General features: G+C 42.1%; 1 protein-coding gene across 1 annotated transcript in view; it reads left to right on the forward strand.

Annotated features, from left to right (window-relative positions):
- LOC120920948 (cytosolic phospholipase A2 delta-like) overlaps positions 1-16,214 on the forward strand; it is a 75,134-nt gene that overhangs the window by 38,393 nt on the left and 20,527 nt on the right. Inside the window, exons 8-12 of the mRNA XM_040333410.1 lie at positions 761-945; positions 3,673-3,774; positions 7,424-7,461; positions 9,022-9,157; positions 12,249-12,385. Of these exons, the coding sequence (XP_040189344.1) occupies positions 761-945; positions 3,673-3,774; positions 7,424-7,461; positions 9,022-9,157; positions 12,249-12,385 (598 nt within the window). The remainder of the gene's footprint in view (positions 1-760; positions 946-3,672; positions 3,775-7,423; positions 7,462-9,021; positions 9,158-12,248; positions 12,386-16,214) is intronic.

Here is a 16,214-nt window from a genome sequence, read left to right on the forward strand (position 1 = left end):
TTCCACCCCTTATCCACCTCCGAGTACCACCCCTTTTAGAGAATGCCAAAACAAGTATCATTTTGTGGTGCTAAGTATTTTGTATAGAATTTGTTAATGATAACAAGAAAGGCAGTCAAATAGCAACAATAGCTTCCCCAGTAGCCATCATTTTTGACCCTCCAGCAGCCAGCAGATCCCTCCCGGGCAAAGATTGACCCCCTGCAACATAACACCCCCCCCCCAGCAACAATAGATTCCCCACCAGCAACAATAGACCCCCCTGCAAAAATAGATCCCCTCCAGCAACAATAGATTCCCCAGTAGCCAGCATCAATAGACCCTCCAGCAGCAAGCAAAGACCCCTACCTCAACAGTACATCCCTCCTAGCAATGACTGACCCCTCCCAGCAACAATAGATTCCCATGAGCAACAGAAGAACTCCCCAGCAACAATAGACCCCCTTCCTTTGCAAAATAGATAACCTCCAGCAACAATAGATACCCCAGCAGCCAGCATCAATAGACTCTCCAGCACAACCCAGAACCTCTAATTACATACATTCAGTTTGGGAGGTGCCGGAACTGCGTTCCCCCGCGTTCCTGCTGAAAAAAAGCCCTGCCTTTGGGAATGGGGCCTTGGAGGAATGTGTTGCTACTAACGGGCTATCGCATATAATTATTACTTTTTCAACATATCAGTCATTTTTGAAGAGTTGTTACCACAGATGTCAGGAAGGTTTCATAAGCTTAAATGTCATCTTCTGTTGTATGTTCTTAGAGAAAACAGAGCTGGTTCTGACTGTAAGAGGCTCCTATGAGGAAGAACACAGAATCTTACTCAAATCAAACAGCAGCTCTGAGTCCGGTTCACAGGAAAGCGTGGTGTTCCATTATCCCCAGGATTATGGAACAGAAATGACAGCCAGTCTGAACAGGGTCTACTCCTCCTTGGATGTCACCTTTGTAAGTATTTCACAGTTTTTATTTTAGATGTATCAAGAGTTAAATTGCAGTCTTTTAAAATATGTTCCCCAAACAATCCGAATCAGCAGTTATAGCCTACTGTCTTTCAATCAAGGCTGGGCATTAAGAAATGTTCTGAGCTTCTCAATCTCTATTGTCAAAGAGGAGTGCTGATGTGGTCTGCATACCAGTCATGATGCTGAAGATGCTTTTACATAGTCATAAGATTGCTTGTACATAGTAGCTCACCCCTAATATATTCAAAATTCTACACCAAGCTGATATAGAATGATGTTTACCTCAGTCTGAAAATGACTTATATGATAATACAGTAAGCCAGGGCTTGACAAATTTGCTTGGAATCTAGGATCCAGCTAAAAAAGTTAGGAGCCAGGAACGCGCCCACAGCAGAAGCGAGTTGCGCCCGCATATGAAAGCGGTGTTCAAACCACACACGTGGGGTATCACCGCGATTGGTTGAGCGAGAGCAATAATTCTAGCCCTAGACCTCCTCTGTAACTCAAAACATGCAACCTGTAGAATTTTTTAAACTTCGCCTATGGAGATTTTAAAGGTTAAAAGTTTGTCGCCATTCCATGAGCGGACGCAATGACATGTTGGGTATCAATTTACTTGGCGTAACATTATCTTTCGCAATATCAAAAAAATTGGGCTAACTTTACTGTTGTCTTATTTTTTTATTTAAAAAAGTGTATTTTCCCCCCAAAAATGGCGCTTGTAAGACCGCTGCGCAAATACGGTGTGACAGAGTATTGCAACTACGCCATTCTGGGTACCCCAGCTGTGCCACCCCAGGCGCCAGGTCGCTAATTCTAGTCGCAATTGCGAGCCCTGCAGTAAGAACACTTGCTCTGGAAGGAAACCTGTATTGAAAGAAATACGAGGACTGCCACTGCAGACCACCTTCCAAGAATGACAGTTGGTATTAAATAAACATGACAGCCAAGCAACTAGCATTTCAAAAGTAGGGTGCAGCAGCAATAGTAGCCATCATTATTTTTCAGTACAGGATTCTTTTAAGCAGTGCTTTTTTTTCCTCATAGAATAGGTGCAGGTACCCCCCCCCCCCCTTCTGTGTCACCATTTTTCTCTGCCACTACCCATCTCCCTTGGTTCCACCCCCTACCCACTTCCCAGTATCACCCCTTTTGGGAAATACAGAATCAAGTATCATTTTGTGGTGCTACGTAATTTGTATGGAATTTGTTAATGATAACAAGGAAAGCAGTAAAATAGATTCCCTGCAGCCAGCAGCAATAGACTCGCCCACAAACAATAACACCCCCCCAGCAACAATAGATCCCCCAGAAACAATAGACCTCATGCCAATAAAATACCTTCCCCCAGCAAAATAGATTCACCCCAGTAACAAAAGATCTCCCAGCAGCCAGCACCAATAGACTCCCTCCTCAATAGTCGATCCCTCCCAGCAACAATAGTTTCCCCACCAGCAACAATAGTCACCCTGCAACAATAGATCCCCTTTAGAAAAAACAGATCACCGCAGCCAGCAATAGACCCTCCAGTACCTCCCATCCATTACATACATTCAATGCCAGAGGTGCCCCGCATTCTAGTGTATTTCTAATGTTTTATGGTGCATTGTCAATTATTCAAAATGAATGGGATGCCTTAACATGTGCATTAAAGCAGCAAACAGTGTAAATAAGCCCTAAAGTTGATTTGCATACTGGTTTAAAAGAATTAAGCAAAAAGAAAGAAGGAAATTGGACTATATAGGCCAGATAAATAGAGGAGCAGTTCTAGCACTGGATTTTCTTCTGGATTTTGGTGACCTGATTTTCTATCACTAGCCTGTTTGGTTGTGGGTTAATGATCTTAGCACTGGACTGAGAGGACTTTCTATTGTATAGATATTGGCTTTGGAGCTTTTTGGTTTTATATGGCTGTATTTCACTTCTTGCCATCATGTCAGCTGAACATATCCTTTAGAGCTGTTTGGTGACTATTCTAACATCCTTTCTTTGGATAAAGGCTCCTCCTCCCTTTCTCTGATGTGTTTGGTTGCCTGTCATGTGGTACGCAAGTGTCTGTCCCCTTTTGGCCTCTCCCTATGCTTCGATGTCCTCTCAGGGAGTCTTTTGCATGCTGGTGCTCCGTTGTTGAGACAACTGCTGTATTGTTTTAATGCGTCCTGAGGAAGCTGCTTCAAGCGAAACATGTTGACCCATGAAGATACCTGTAATCTGTCGAGCATGTAAACAGTTATTGCTGTATTACTTTATGCGGTTGACTTATGAGCAAAAACAATGCAATTGTCTTTTTGCTATAAACAAGCATACATGTTGTATGGTATTTAAGATCTTTTGCACAATAAATTGTAATGATTTTATATGATTGTGTACACCTTATCTGGCCTATATAGTCAGATTTCCTTTTTATTTCCTCCTTTTTGCTTAATTCATACACAACGGATGTTGGCCATGGGTGTCAGCTCTTTCATTTTGATGTAAAAAAAAATTCAATGATTACAAATATGTATTCATTTAAAAGTCCCATATGTAATTAGTAAATAGTATAAGTACCGGAAATAATGTTTACTTTAGATTCCAGTAATCCACAGTACAGCAGTAACCAGTAACCAGAACGAAAGGATCACTGCATCAATGTGGTGTAACTTTATCATTGTCCAATCCGTAGACTTGTTTGTGTTTTAACATGTGACTTTTGTCTTTTTGTTCTCAGAGTAATGAAACCGAAAATGATGGTTTAAACCAAACTACAATCCCACTTAGTTTACTCTCTCCTCTGGCAAGTGAAACTAGCATCCAGCTACCTGCAATGGAGGCAAGTAAAGAATTTGATAACGGATCCACTGTATGTTAGTTTAGATTTCATTTTTTTATATAATTATTAAATCCCCAAGTGGACCAAATGCATGCTGTACTTGGTCCTATTCTGATCCCTAAGGCCCCTTTCACACTGAGACGGAAGGTGCGGTGGCGGTTAAGCGCCGCTATTTTTACTGGTGCTTTACCGCTAATTTCGCGGCGCTATACGGCTGCTAGCGGGGTGGTTTTACCCCCTGTTAGCGGCCGAGAAAGGGTTAAAACCGCCCTCTGCAGAGGCGTATTGCCAGCGGTATAGCCACGGTGTCCCATTGATTTCAATGGGTAGGAGCAGTATACACACCGCTCCTTCACCGTGCCAAAGATGCGACTAGCAGGACGATTTTTACCGTCCTGCTAGTGCACCGCTCCCTCGGGCTTTCACACTGGAGAGACAGCAGCGGCTGTTTAGGGTCGGTTTGCAGGCGCTATTTTTAGCGCAATAGCACCTGAAAACTGCTCCAGCGCGAAAGGGGTCTAACCCCTATGTGAAATAAAAGCACAGTACTGTAGTTACAACCCATCCCAAAGATTCTCACTGTAAACAGCCCCGCAGCACTGACTGTTCATTCACAAATTCAATAGTAAACTATCAATCCGTGCTGTGGGCCTGTGCGATAGATCTGCTGGTGCAGTATATGCATACCTCCCAACATTTTGAGATGGGAATGAGGGACACCTACTAGCAAATGTATGTCGGCATAGGACACGCCCCCCTGCCACACCCCCTTAAAGGAGAATTAACCAAGGTTAATTAAATCCACAAGTGCTTTTTTTACCACTACTATTCCTTTATATTGGCTTTTAAAATTTACAAATACAGCAATTTAGAATTTGGATGAAACACTTTTTGAAAGATAAAAAGTGCATTTTATATACCGTATTTATCGGCGTATAACATGCACAGGTGTATAACACGCACCCTAACTTTAAGAGGGAAGTTTCTTGAAAAAACTTTCCACGGCCCCCTGCATATAACACGCAGGCACAGTTTACCCTCTATTTTCAGGGTAAAAAAGTGAGTGTTATACGCCAATAAATACAGTACATATGAATATATGGATCAGAGCAAAATGAGGGACAAATGATGGGGAATAAGGGACAGAGGGACATTGCTCCAAATCAGGGACAGTCCCTCGCAATCAGGGACAGTTGGGAGCTCTTGTGTTTGTTTACCAGCAGCCGCAGATCTATCACACAGCCCTGACTGTTCATTCATAAATTCAATAGTGAACAATCAGTCAGTGCTACAGGGCTGTGTGATAGATCTGCGGCTGCTAGTAAACATCTACTGCGCCACAGTGCTGACTGATCTTTTGCTTGTTTTGTGAACTGTTATTTAATACCCACCCCCTGGTGTGCTGAATGGTGGCAATCATCTCCAGTGTGTGCCTGCTGCCAGAGACAAGCGCTATCGATAAGCCATCACTATACAGTATTTGTCTCCTTGCTACGGTAGTAGTGTGGTTGGATAGCGGTGGGAGGAGGGAGATGGGATAAGGTGGTAAGCTGCTCAGCAACATCAGGATGGATCAGAACAAGACCAAATGCTACAGGCACTTGGTCTTCTAGGAGATTTAATAAAGACTTAAAAAAATGAATTGATACTTCTTCTGTAGGGTGAATAAAGATTTTTAAAATGTCATTAATTCCTTTAAAAGCTCATATCCAGCAGGTCCCATAGAAAAGAGACTTAGGCCTCGGACACACGACCGTTTTCCTCGACAGAATCCATCAAGAAACTTGGTGGCAGAGCTTTTTTGCCGAGGAAAACGGTCGTGTGTATGTTTGTCATCGAGGAAACTGTCGAGGAACTCAACGAGAAAAAGTTTTCCTTTTCCTCGACGGGAGTCTCAATTTCCTCGTCGTGTTCCTCGTCGGGCTGGTTTTCGACGAGAAACACGTTCGTGTGTATGCTTAGAAACCCGCGCATGCTCAGAATAAAGTATGAGACGGGAGCGCACCTTCGGTAAAAGTAGCGTTTGTAATGGAGATAGCACATTTGTCACGCTGTAACAGTCTGAAAAGTGCAAATTGTCTCTTACCAAACTTTTACTTAACACGCAGTAACATGAGATTAGCAAAAGCAGCCCCAAGGGTTGTGCCAGTGGAATCGAACTTACCCTTCCGTCGTACGTGTTGTACGTAACCGTGTTTGAGAACGATGAGATTTGGTCTTGACAGTGTGTACGCAAAGCAAGCTTGTCAAGTTTCTTCACAAGTCTGTCAAGGAACTCGTCGGGGAAAACGATGTTTCATTTACGACGAGTTCCACAGTTGTGTGTACGAGGCCTCAGCTACACTTTATGGGGGTTTTATAAAGGGTCAACATTATTAAGCAATAGCTGTTTTATTTATGTGCTTCCAGTTGGTAATCTCTTCAATAAGGTACAAGTTGTCCCCTGACCATTGTATATGCTGCATTTGTCAGAACATCCGCCTTTCCTTTAGTTGATTGCCTATGAGCTAAGACAACAAATGAAAACACAATAAAGACATAAAAGTTTTGGCAAAAGCAACGTGGAAATGATTTGAAGGACTCTACTGTGCCTTTTTGAGAGACAGGAAACTTAGTAAGCAAAGGAAAATTGCTGCCAGGCATGAACTCTAGTTTTGTTTAGTGAATACAGACTTTTCTTAAAGTGGAGTTCCACCCATTTTTTTATGTTTGTCTGTGCTGCATGCCCTAATCTCATAGTGTTCAGAATGGACAATTTTTATTTATTTTGTTGCTTGTAAATACCTTTATTTTGTAGTCCTTCATTACTTCCTCCTCCTTATTAGCCTAGGCTGGAAACAAATCATGCACGTGATTGGGTATTTTTTGATTGGGTATTCTTTGTACGTGATTGGGTATTTTTTCAAAGTGAGGCTTCACATTTTCTAAGCTCTGGAGCAACTGCACTTGCATATTACAGTCTATTCGCCTTCAGAAAACCAACCAACCTCTATATGTACTTCTATATGGTCTGTCTTGTAATGAAAAATAACAAAACTTTGCATCCTGACTTCCCAGGTGGGAGTGGCAAATATCGCCAAAGGAAAAAACTCCCAGTGCAGTTAGCTAAAGGTCTTAGTTGGAATGATACATTATTAAAGCGGTTGTATAGTCCTATAAACATTTTTTATTTATTTTTCTCCTGAAAGGCAAAAGGCATAATGAGCTAATATACACCGGATACTAGCTCATTATGAAATACTTACCTTAGAACGAGGCATCGGTAACTCACCTGGTCCACGCCGAGGTAGCTGACATGTTGCCTCGGCGTGTCTTCCGGGTATCGTGGCTCCAGTGCTGTGAGTGGCTGGAGCCACGATGTCATCACTCCCGTGCGTGCGCTCGGGAGACTTCTTTCCGGCAAGGTCCGGCGTCTGCCAGGCATTCAGCCGAGAATCAACCTGTGCGCATGCGCCGCTGCAGTCAGCGGCCCATTGCGAGGGGAATATCTCCCTTATTATAGTCTTACCTGTAGGTAAAAATTTCCCAAAATGACTATACAACCACTTTAAGTGCTATATGCTGTCTGTAATGATGATACAATTATTTGGAGACTTACTGAATTGTAGTGTAATATTAAACTTTTTTTTTTTTTTTTTTTTCTTTACAGGTCAAGCCATTGGAAATCCAAGTTAAAGTGAAAGAATGGTAAATTTTCTGTAAATGTATGATGTACAGAGAAGTGATTCATATTGCATTGCATACTATAGTGCTGTAGTTGCATTGGTCTATTCCTTAATTTTTTTGTCACTTGGAATTCTGGACTTTGTACATCATCATTGCTCTTTGTACTGCCCACCTTTATCAGCCTGATAATACAATACAATATTGGAAATTACAAAAGTTATGTGCAAAATGAAATAATCCGTAGCAGATAATAGGTTTTAGCTTATTGTAGAGAAATTCGTAAAATTTGTTTGATTGGTTGTCATTGATACCTGCACTACCCTATTAAATAAAACAGATAATGTTCCTTAAAAGCTAAGTCTCTACAAGCTGATATTTTCCAGTGCCACAGTAAAGCCATGCTTAATAGCACTCATGCAGGCTATTGTCTAGGGAGTCCAATACTAAATCACAAAATTAACGTTATATTAATACATATTTAGCTTCACTTTGTTTTGGAACAATTGATGTTTGATGCCAAATGCACAATCAGAACTAGTAAGGCCTCGTACACACGACCGAGGAACTCGTCGGAAAAGACACATGGTTTTTCTCGACGAGTTCCTTGTTAGGCTTGTCGAGAAACTTGACAAGCTTGCTTTGCGTACACACGGTCAAGACCAAATCTCCTCGTTCTCAAACGTGGTGACGTACAACACATACAATGGCAGGGGAAGTTCGATTCCACTGGCACAACCCTTGGGGCTGCTTTTGCTAATCTCATGTTACTGCGTGTTAAGTAAAAGTTTGGTAAGAGATGATTTGCACTTTTCAGACGTTACAGCGTGACAAATGTGTTATCTCCATTACAAACGCTACTTTTACCGAAGGTGCGCTCTTGTTTCATACTATATTCTGAGCATGCACGGGTTTCTTATCATACACACTAACGCGTTTCTTGTCGAAAACCAGCCCGACGAGGAACGCAACGAGGAAATTGAGACTCCCGTCGAGGAAAAAGAGAACTTGTTCTCTTTTTTTCTCGTCGAGTTCCTCGACAGTTTCCTCGATGAAAAACATACACACGACCGGTTTCCTCGGCAAAAAAGCTCTGCCACCAAGTTTCTTGATGGATTCTGTAGAGGAAAACGGTCGTGTGTACGAGGTCTAAGAGTGCAAGTGGCTACAGAAAAAAATCTCAAGACTGTTGGCAGCTCAGGAAAACATTGTCATCATCTTTGCTCCTGAAGCTGAACATACTTAACTTTATTGGATGGCATGATTTCCCTGTAGTGTGCATCTTGGGAGTGATTGAAGCTGTTTCTCAGACAGGTAGGATTAGCAAGTAAAAAAAAAATAGCTTTTTGGGTGGCTGTTCTCTGACACATCCAAGGCTCCCATCTATCACTGCCACTGCCAGATTCCAGAAGTCAGTGCTAGTTCTAGGGTAAAGCTCACCTCTGCAGTATCATACTGAGTAATGACTTGACTCTGTCTGGAACCCAGGATTTCCTTTGGACCAGCTGTGACAGATACAAGCTCTTGAGGTGGACTGAGCTTTAAAAAATGTTTTATTTTAATGTAAAATGTTCCTGTTTTTAGCCCAGAAAAGCTGGATGTGAGACTAGGCTTTGATCTGTGTGACAAAGAGAAGACTTTTCTTCACAAACGTCAGCAACTTGTAGCTGAAGCCCTAAAAAAAGTTCTTCAGCTGGAGCAGGATTTGGTGGGCGATGAGGTGAGAATTTTAATATATTGCTACATCCTCAAGGATATGTGTTATTATGTGTGAGGCCTCGTACACACGACCGAGAAACTCGACGGGCAAAACACATCGTTTTGCTCGTCGAGTTCCTTGTTAGGCTGTTGAGGATCTCGGCGAGCCAAATTTCCCCATTACCGTTGAGGAAAAAGAAGACATGCTCTCTTTTTGGCTCGACGAGATCCTCGACAGTTTCCTCGTCGAAAAGTGTACACACGACCGGTTTCCTCGGCAAAAAAAAAATACCAGCAAGTTTGTCGTGTGTACGAGGCCTGATTCTCTAATGGGAAGATGGCTGCAAAATGTAGAAATAGATTTCATCATGTAGTGATCAGCACAACAAGACAGATGGGTTAAAACCTAATTTTGAAACCATTAAAAGTATGTTATAACATTGTCCGCTGTGAAACAACACATTTCACCCAGTATGGGTCTTGATCATGTATTCGTGTAGAAGATAGCCCCTTGTCAAAGCTGAAGGGTAGGTATTGTAATTTTGTTTATTAATTGTTTTTATCAATTTTGCCAAAGAAAAAAAACATACATAACATACTAAAAAACATCACAACAGGGGATACCAACATCTTCATTATACAAATATATCATGTAAATATATATTACTTCTAAAATGTATACCCTATATAATAATACAGACACCTCCCACGAATCATATGGTTCCGAGACTCCCCCCCAAGGAAGAAAAATAAAAAAGTAGGGCAATAATGACAAAAAATTTTGTGTAGAAAGGTGGGATCAAAGAAGTCCAACCCAAGGGACACTTCCTAATCTCACCTATCTAAGTACCTATCTCCCAAATCACCAACCAGCAAACCAGTCCAAATACCGAACACTCCTCTGTAAATCCATTATTTGTATCCATAAATCTTTTGAAGTGTATATTAAAGAATGTGTCCCAAAACAACTACATACAGTGTCTCCTTTGTTCCACCCAATCCTATGTTCCCTTGCTCCATCACTCCCCCCTCCCCCTCACTTGGGGATAAAGATATTTACTATCATTACCATCTATTGTGTAGAAAGGGGAGCCTGGGAGGCCCTACGTATGAGATGCTCCCCAGTTCCCTTATCAAAATTGCCCAACCCCCAAATCTCTATTCTTATCAAATTTATATTTATCTATGAAAAGTGTCTTTAATGTGAAATGTGTCCTGAGGCCCATGCTACAACAAAATGCTGGCATTATCTATATCTCCAAACATCCCAAGGCATGAGGCCATATGTATTACGTAATTAAGAAAGTAAGCAAGGGGCATTCCCATTTAAGACATCCTTCAATCTCAAACAATCCGAACTGGTCCATTTTGGATACATCTTGTTCTCTTTTCTTGGTGGGAAGTAGTTTGTACCTGAAAGAGGCATTAAGGGACTATTGTACTGCCAAAGTGTATTTTTATGTAAATTATCCCACAATCTTAAAGTCTATGTCGTAACCGGGGGCAAATCCTTAGCAAGACCTCTGTATTGCCTTGGCAGCCAGATTATTTGTCTCAAAATCGATTTGCTTAAGTGTTCCTCCAATTGCACCCATTTTTTCTGGGAAGCAGAGTCCAATCTATTATTCTCCGCAATACTGCAATACTGCGGCTTCTTGGTATTTTTCAAAATCTAGGAGGGACAAACCCCGTTCAATTTAGATCTAACCAATATCTTGTGGGAAACACGGGGGCTTTTATGCTTCCAAATAAATATATTAATGAATACTCTAAGAGTCTAAAAAAAAGCTCTCGGAACATTAATCAGGAGTGTTTGGAGAATATTCAAGGGTTTCGGTAAGGTCATCATTTTAATCACGCTTATTCTGTCAAACCAAGACAACCTATCAACTGGATATCCATTCAGATCCTGTTTAAGTTTATTTAAGTAAGGGCAAATAATTGTCCTGGTATAGCTCTGTTGTTGACACTGATCAATTTATACCCAAATATTCTAAGCCTCTACTCTTCCATATAAAGGGGTGCAGAGATCTAAGATCCCTACACTCCATCTTTGGAACAGAGATGTTTTTTAAAGTATAAGGACATAAATCCATCTGTGCCTGGGCTTTTAACCACCCCCCATAATGCAGCACACTTTGCGCATTCGCAGTAGGAAACCGGCTGTGAAGCCGGACAGCTTTGCTGACGGTTTCCCTTACAAACAAAGGTGGCGACAGTTTCCCAGGAGCCGATGGAAAAATCAGCTGGGGTGAAGAAACTGCGGGATCCCTGAATAGGTAAGCGCCCTATTATTAAAAGTCATCAACTACAGTATTTGTAGCTGCTGACTTTAATTTTTTTCTGAAGTAGGCTGGAACTCCTCTTTAAAGAGGAACTTCACCTGAAAAAGAAAGTTCTGTTTTTTCTCCTCATCCCCCTCTTCTCTCCCCTCCCACTTTTGGATGTTTTTTTTTTCTGGGAGCGGGTATCTATTTCTGGCAGATACCCACCATCGCTTCTCTCAGCACACCTAGGCATGCCTAGCGGACGTTCACCTCTCCCCCCACGTCCCAGGAGACCATCAGGAAGCACATCAGTTCTTGCACATGTACAAGTCACATCCAGCTTCCCACATCAAAGATGGCAGCATCAGGTACCTGAAGTCCAGTAAAAAAAATGGCGGAGTGAGGACAGCGCTGGACTCCTAGACAGGTAAGTGTGTAATGTTTTAGCAGCTACAGGATTTGGAGCTGCTTGCCCCCCCAGAAGTTCCTCTATCACTGTAGCAGGTTAAAATCCGGTCCCTTCTCTTGCTAGACAGGGCTGTGTGACTGAGCTGTGTAAAACTTAGAACTGGATGAACACAAATACAAATCATTTGGCAGATAATACAGCTGTCATTCATTAATTTCATTGGCATATTTAGCTGTTTGCCTCCAGTTATAAGTTAAAATTCAGAAACCATTCTTGCATAGTACACTTGAAAGCTCCTTGCCAGGGGGAGTTAGTGGGGTCAGCATAGAAGCTTAAACATAGACTGCTCTTCTATTTCTATGTTCCTGTTGTATACATTGTGCAGTTATATTGGCCACAGTCTTCCAAGATCTCAATTTTTTTATATATACATATAGATTCCAGTTGTGGCTATCATGGCAACCGGTGGAGGAGCCCGAGCAATGTCCTCTTTGTACAGTCATCTGAGCGGACTGCAGAAGATGGGACTGCTGGACTGCATCACATATATTGCAGGGGCCTCTGGATCTACATGGTAAGATATCTTTATACACAACCATATAAATATAGGATTTTCTTGCCAATTTGGAAGACGTTACACAAAACTAGATAGCAGAAATCAACTTACCGAAATATTACATTCTCAGTAGAAAGTCTGACTAGGGGACATAATCATAACCTTCTTTTTAAAGTGACTGATAATACTGGAGGACCTGCTCCTGTTTACATCAGGATAGACTAGGGACAGTCTATCAACCTGCTCACCATATCAATGCATAAGATAACTTGTTAGCAGGTGTGACTTATGGCACCGCACAGCACCAGACTGTACATATGTTAATGGAGCCATAAGAGTCTTACGCATGGCAACGAGTGGAGCTATAATCCATATTATTTGTTCATATTCTCACAGAGTAAAAGTAACATTACTGGTTAGTCAGTGGGGTGGCTTTTGTTTTTTTTTCTCTCCAGTTTTCCCTTTATTTTCATTAGATCGGATGGTATTATTATTCCACAGGATTTTTATACCACTGACAGTTTACACAGCGCTATACAACTTGAGAGTCGGTTCACACAGCAGCGGCACGACTTTGGGGGCGACTCTGCAAGTCGTCCTGAGGACGACTTCAGAGGCGATTTGCAAAACGACTTCTGTATAGAAGTCAATGCAGGTCACCCTGAGCCGCCCCCGAAGTCATACAGGAACCTTTTTCTAAGTCGGAGCGACATGCGTCTCTCCTATTAGAACCATTGCATTGAATTGAATTGTATTGAATTGAATTGCAATGGATTCAATGAAGCCGCCTGTCGTGTCGCCCCAGTCTGAACCGGGTCTTAGGGTAGACAGTACAAATACAATACACTTTAATACAATAGGAATCAGAGGGCACTACTCCTTGGAGCTTACAATCTAAGAGGGAAATTCAAAAGATACAGGAGGTAATAACTGTAGGGTTGTGCTGATGGAGAAAATGAAAGTACAGTTGTTTGGTGGGGGCCACACAGGTTTCTCTGAAGAGATGAGTTTTTAGGGATCGTCTGAAAGTAGACAAAGTAGGAGATAGTCCAACAGATTGGGGTAGAGCCTTCCAGAGGATGGGAGAGGCTCGGTAGAAGTCCTGGAGGCGAGCATGGGATAAGGTAACAAGGGAGCTAGAGAGCAGGAGGTCTTGAAGTGAAGAGAATGATTTGGTTGGTATTTTGAGACCAGGTTAGAGATGTAGCTGGGGGTCCAGGTTGTGGATGGCTTTGTAAGTCATTGTAAGTATCTTGAACATAATTCGTTGGTTGAGTGGCAACCAATGGAGGGATTGCCAGAGAGGAGTAGCAGATGCCGAGGGGTTTGTAAGGTGGATGAGCCTGGCAGCAGCGTTCATAATGGACTGAAGGGAAGATATCCTATTTAAAGGTAAGCCAATGAGGAGGGAGTTGCAGTAGTCGAGGCGAGAGATGACCAGGGAGTGGATTAGAAGCTTTGTGGTGTCATTGGTTAGGAAGGTACGTATCTTGGAGATGTTGTGGAGGTTGAGGCGGCAAGCTTTGGACAGCAATTGAACGTTGATAGAAAATGTAATGGAAGTGCATTTCAAGCATTTACAATTTCAGCATTAAAGTAATTTAGATACATACACTTACTATAGCAGCCTGGTTTGACTACATTGTAGATGACACACTTGATGAACACATGTGGCTGTTATACTTTATATTGCAGCCTGAGCACCTTTGGTGTTGGCAGATCGGCATTAGTGCAAGACAGCAGTGTTTGTGATCGTTGTGCACGTATGGGTGCCACAAGGTATACTTACAAATGATAGTGATATACCAACATATAAAGAGGGAAACCTATGGTTTGACAATTGTGTATCTACTGAAGTGACAGCTATACTGTATGTATGAGTGCAAAGTATTGCACAACATTGGATCACGCTGTTGATCTACTCCTTCTATTTCAAGTGATTATAAATGATAACTTTGTAAAACAGCCTATTCAATTTAAAATGGAAACAAAAGGTAGAACATTTGTGTATAGATATAAAAAACAAACATAATAAATACACCCCCCCTTTTTATAAGTGATCACATTCTCTCCGTTACCTCTGTTCTCAGCAGCATAAGAGCTGGGGGGGGGGGGGGGCAGCAGCACACTGAGCTCCTCAGTGAATGGCTGTGCAGGGGGGTGAGGGTCAGGACAAGTCTGACCGTTAAAGGAGAGCAGGCTGAGTTCCCAGCATAGCTAGAGTACTGACTATGGTGTGCTCTCCTGCTTAGTGTGGTCAGTTTGTAATAGGAAAGCAGAAGAACTGGCAGAAACAACAGGAATTTCATGCAAAGGGGGCAATACAAAGAGAACAGGATATACAATTGCATGGTACAGCAGGCATATATCAGGAATATGAAATGCTGGGGTAACAGACACTTTAGGTATTGGTCTAATTGATGTTGAATGGAAGGATTTTACATATTCTATCTGTGGCAGTTATTTTAACATAATTTATTATGTTATTTGAATTTAATTAAACCAGTGATTATTTCTGCATATGATCATATGTCATAGGGCTGTAATGGTAAATTGTGTTGTTTTTTAATTGTTTTTAGAAATATACATTCACTGGCCACTTAGGTACACCTGTTCAATTGCTTGGTAACACAAATTGCTAATCAGCCAATCACATGGCAGCAACTCAATGTATTGAGGCATCTAGATGTATAGTATGGGGAATAGTATAGTATGGGGAAACACAACGCGTTTCAGAGCATGCACGGCTCTCGAATAGAGCATGCACGCTCCTTTCTCAGGTGTCGTGCATGCTCTGAAACGTGTTGTGTTTCCCCATACTATCCGACCCAGCTGACGTCACACGCTCCTCCACAAGCTGATTGTCTACATCTCCAGCTACGGACACAGCCGGTACACATTCCGTTACTTCGCGGCTGTTATAGCCGGGACATGAGACACTCCTGGACATAGCATCAGCAAGGACACTGACCCCACTTGAGCACACCTGTACTTACCGAAATGTGTTGGATATGAATTTTATACTTGTCAATAAACTAATTACATGCAGGCGCTTTTCTATTTCCGTTTTTTTCTCTTGTTGAATCTATACCACAAAGAATTAGGGAAGTTCTGAAGGCAAAAGAGGCCGGTGTATATGTGTAATAAAATGTGTTTCTTTACTGATCAAGCTAGCTTTTTGGGTAAAAAGGATATACTGTATATAACTATTATAACTAGGGTTGTCCCGATACCACTTTTTTAGGACCGAGTACAAGTACCGATACTTTTTTTCAAGTAGTCGCCGATACCGAATACCGATACTTTTTTTAAATGTGTCCCCAAATGCAGCCATGTCCCCCCCATATGCAGCCATGTCCCCCACATATGCAGCCATGTCCCTCTAGCCATGTCCCTCACATATGCAGCCATGTTCCTTTAGCCATGTCCCTCACATATGCAGCCATGTCCCTCACATATGCAGCCATGTCCCTCTAGCCATGTCCCTCACATATGCAGCAATGTCCCTCTAGCCATGTCCATCACATATGCAGCCATGTCCCTCACATATGCAGCAGTGTCCCTCTAGCCATGTCCCTCGATGCGGCGGCAGCGGCGGGGGGGGGAAAGGGGGGGAAAGTATTCTATTTAGGTATCGGGGGTATTTGCACGAGTACGAGTACTCCCGCAAATACTCGGTATCGGTCCCGATACCGATACTGGTATCGGTATCTGGACATCCCTAATTATAACTGTATATTATAACTATACACATAATATATGTTTATTGCAATGAATCAACAAATATAGTTTTTGATGGTAGCAGGGTTATGCCACTGAAGTTGGTCTCAAATGGAAAGTGCAGATA

Source organism: Rana temporaria, chromosome 13 (assembly GCF_905171775.1).
Source record: "Rana temporaria chromosome 13, aRanTem1.1, whole genome shotgun sequence".
Taxonomy (NCBI): domain Eukaryota; kingdom Metazoa; phylum Chordata; class Amphibia; order Anura; family Ranidae; genus Rana; species Rana temporaria.